This window comes from Austrofundulus limnaeus, unplaced genomic scaffold (assembly GCF_001266775.1).
Source record: "Austrofundulus limnaeus strain Quisiro unplaced genomic scaffold, Austrofundulus_limnaeus-1.0 Scaffold260, whole genome shotgun sequence".
Classification (NCBI taxonomy): domain Eukaryota; kingdom Metazoa; phylum Chordata; class Actinopteri; order Cyprinodontiformes; family Rivulidae; genus Austrofundulus; species Austrofundulus limnaeus.
In genome coordinates, this window is record NW_013952662.1 from 787,588 (window position 1) to 790,306 (window position 2,719).

General features: G+C 36.2%; 1 protein-coding gene across 1 annotated transcript in view; it reads left to right on the forward strand.

Moving 5' to 3' along the window:
• Positions 1-2,719, forward strand: part of lrriq1 (leucine-rich repeats and IQ motif containing 1) — a 58,517-nt gene that overhangs the window by 12,550 nt on the left and 43,248 nt on the right. Inside the window, exons 6-8 of the mRNA XM_014020608.1 lie at positions 338-490; positions 585-729; positions 1,005-1,198. Coding sequence (XP_013876062.1) covers positions 338-490; positions 585-729; positions 1,005-1,198 — 492 coding nt within the window. The remainder of the gene's footprint in view (positions 1-337; positions 491-584; positions 730-1,004; positions 1,199-2,719) is intronic.

Below are 2,719 nucleotides of genomic sequence, written 5' to 3' on the forward strand. Positions count from 1 at the left end.
GAAACACCCATTCAAGAAGACATACAAGGCAAACATGGGGGAACAGGTGAAACCGGTCATGCAGCAAACACAGTTGCGCTACCTTTAACAACAGAAAAACTAAAAACCACACAAGGGAAGCTGAGGGAAAAAACTATTATGCAAAATCAACTTTTTTGAGTGTCCTGATTCATCTCAATAATCCAGGTAGAAAAAAGAATTGGGTAGGTCCTCATGTTATAATGTCATTAAAAGAAACACAGTGTTGCTTTGACTCTTTCATGTATGTCTGAGAAACCCTTGAATCTCCTGGTAGCCATGTGAAGCCTGAGCTTACAGATGTCTCGGCCTCTGTCAGATCACCACAGTGAGGTTGGAGGACGTGCCCGGCTGCAGCCTGTCCACACTTGTCCAGTGTAATCAGCTTCAGTCCCTCACCCTCCGACGCTGTGGCCTCAGATCTTTGGAGGGAGTCAGTCAGCTACAGGAGCTCCGTTACATCGATGTCCAGGTGAATATCCAATTCAATCAGCACGAGTTACTGCTGCCCCTTTTACCCAATCAACCCCCAACAATAACACTTTTCCTAAAATGTGACATTTCAGGAGAATGCCATCTCATTTGTGGACTGTGAAAATATGAACAATCTGCGTGTTCTTCGACTTGCCCACAACAATTTGACGTCCATCCATGGTATAAGTGGAAATTTGGATGTTCTTGAACTCTCGTACAACTCCATCACCCGCATCTGTGAGATCACGCAGCGTCAGCACGTTTTTGACAAGCATTTGTACATTTAATGTGAAAATAGAAAAGTCAACTTCATACACAATAAACATAAAATGTCCAGGTGTAGCTCCACACTAGAGGGCAGCAGAGGCCTACCCACACACTCACTCACCCTACAGACAGAGCTGTTAAAACATAATTCTAAGAGGTTTTTTTTTTTTATTTCTCAAGTGCAGATTCTCCACAAGGGAAGCCACTTTACTGTTTTAGCAATCAACTTCTCATTTTGTTTGCAGCCGGTCTGGAGTGTGTTAAAAGGCTGCAGAAACTTCTGGTTGACCATAACCAGCTGATCAGCACCAAAGGGCTGAGGGACGTTTATACACTCCTCCACTTGGACTGCTCACACAACCACCTGGCAGCCGTGGAGGGACTGGAGAGCAACCTTCTGCTCCACACACTGGACCTTAGAGCCAACAGTCTTACTGAGGTAAAAACAAAAACAAATAGAAACAACTGGTGAATACACTGAATATTGTAGTTTACCTGGTTTTGACCCACAAAATTCTGCTTTTGTTTTTTTTTAACTTCCTAAACAGTGGATTCAGCTAACATGAGCCAAATAGGGTTGAGCAAGATCATCACATTTTTTTAAAAAATCGTACGGCTATTCACTTTTATTGCTTTTGCACACTACATTCCTGGTAGACATTTAACAATAGTTTTGATTTGTTTAAGTGTTTTATTTGGGTGGGACACAGGATTTTATGAAGCGTTGCAAAACAAAACTATTAAATCTGAGCCTGGCATAATAAATTGAACTCATAACTAACAAGGGTGATACAAGAATTTTAATTAGGCTTATAAACAAAACTATTTTTAATGTATTGATAAACTATATAAAATGAAGATGTTAACCTTTATAATAGAAATTCCTTTTTTCAAGCCAGTTTTTGGTACAAATTCTTGCTGAGAGAAGAACCATAAACAGGCCACACAAATAGCATAAACAATTATTTTGCAACAAAAAGCATTTTGTTTCAGATAAAAAATCTTAAACTATCCTATAATCATGCATCACAAACAACATGGATTGATGCTAATATGACTTTAATAAAACTATTTGAATTGTGTAAGAATACCATTTAATGATGATGTAAAATGTTTATTTGTGTGGCAAAGAGTACAAACTATAACAAAGGCTCGATACACTGCAGAAATGGTCCATCTAACCAAATATTTTTATTTTATATTCAGACAAAAAGTATTTTTGATCTTGTTTTAGACTGATATATTGAAGCAGGATGCTTGGATTATTAATCTTGTTAGCCTGGAAATTCTACTTATTTTAGAAATCTTACCAAGTGCAGTTATCCTCTTCCATGGACAGATTGTTTCATTTCATTTTATTTTATTTTATTTTAAAAATTTGAGAAGATTCAGACACAAATTAAGCCCAAAGGAGCACCACTTTTTTCTGGATATAAGATAAAAAGACTTGGTTAATTGACAATTTTTGTTGTATACAATACCGCAGTGTATCTGCTACACAAGTTGTGTTATGGCTTTATCAAAAATTTCTAAACTTATGCTTGACTGTCATAATAGTTTTAAATTATAGTATGTTCAAACACACAAAATCACACACAAATACTAATTTCCTGGAGCACAAACTCCAATTTATTTACTGTTGAAGTTTTGTTGTTAAAGAAAATATTTGCAAATCATTTTTTATCATTTTTATGTTGAATTTCTTTGGATGTGAAATCTGTGTGATTTAATAAAGCTAAATTATGCCCATTTGACCTGAGTTATGAGTCACACTCAGAAGGGGACTTACTTTATACTGTAACCTTTGTCATTTAAAAAAATGTTGACCTTTTCAAACATACATTTACATACATTTATTGCAAAATTACAGAGAAGAAAAAAACATGCATGTCAGGTTACCTTTGGGCCTAGCTTACAAAAGAGATCTGTGGAATTTGTCTGGTTAAAGAAAGGTTAATAA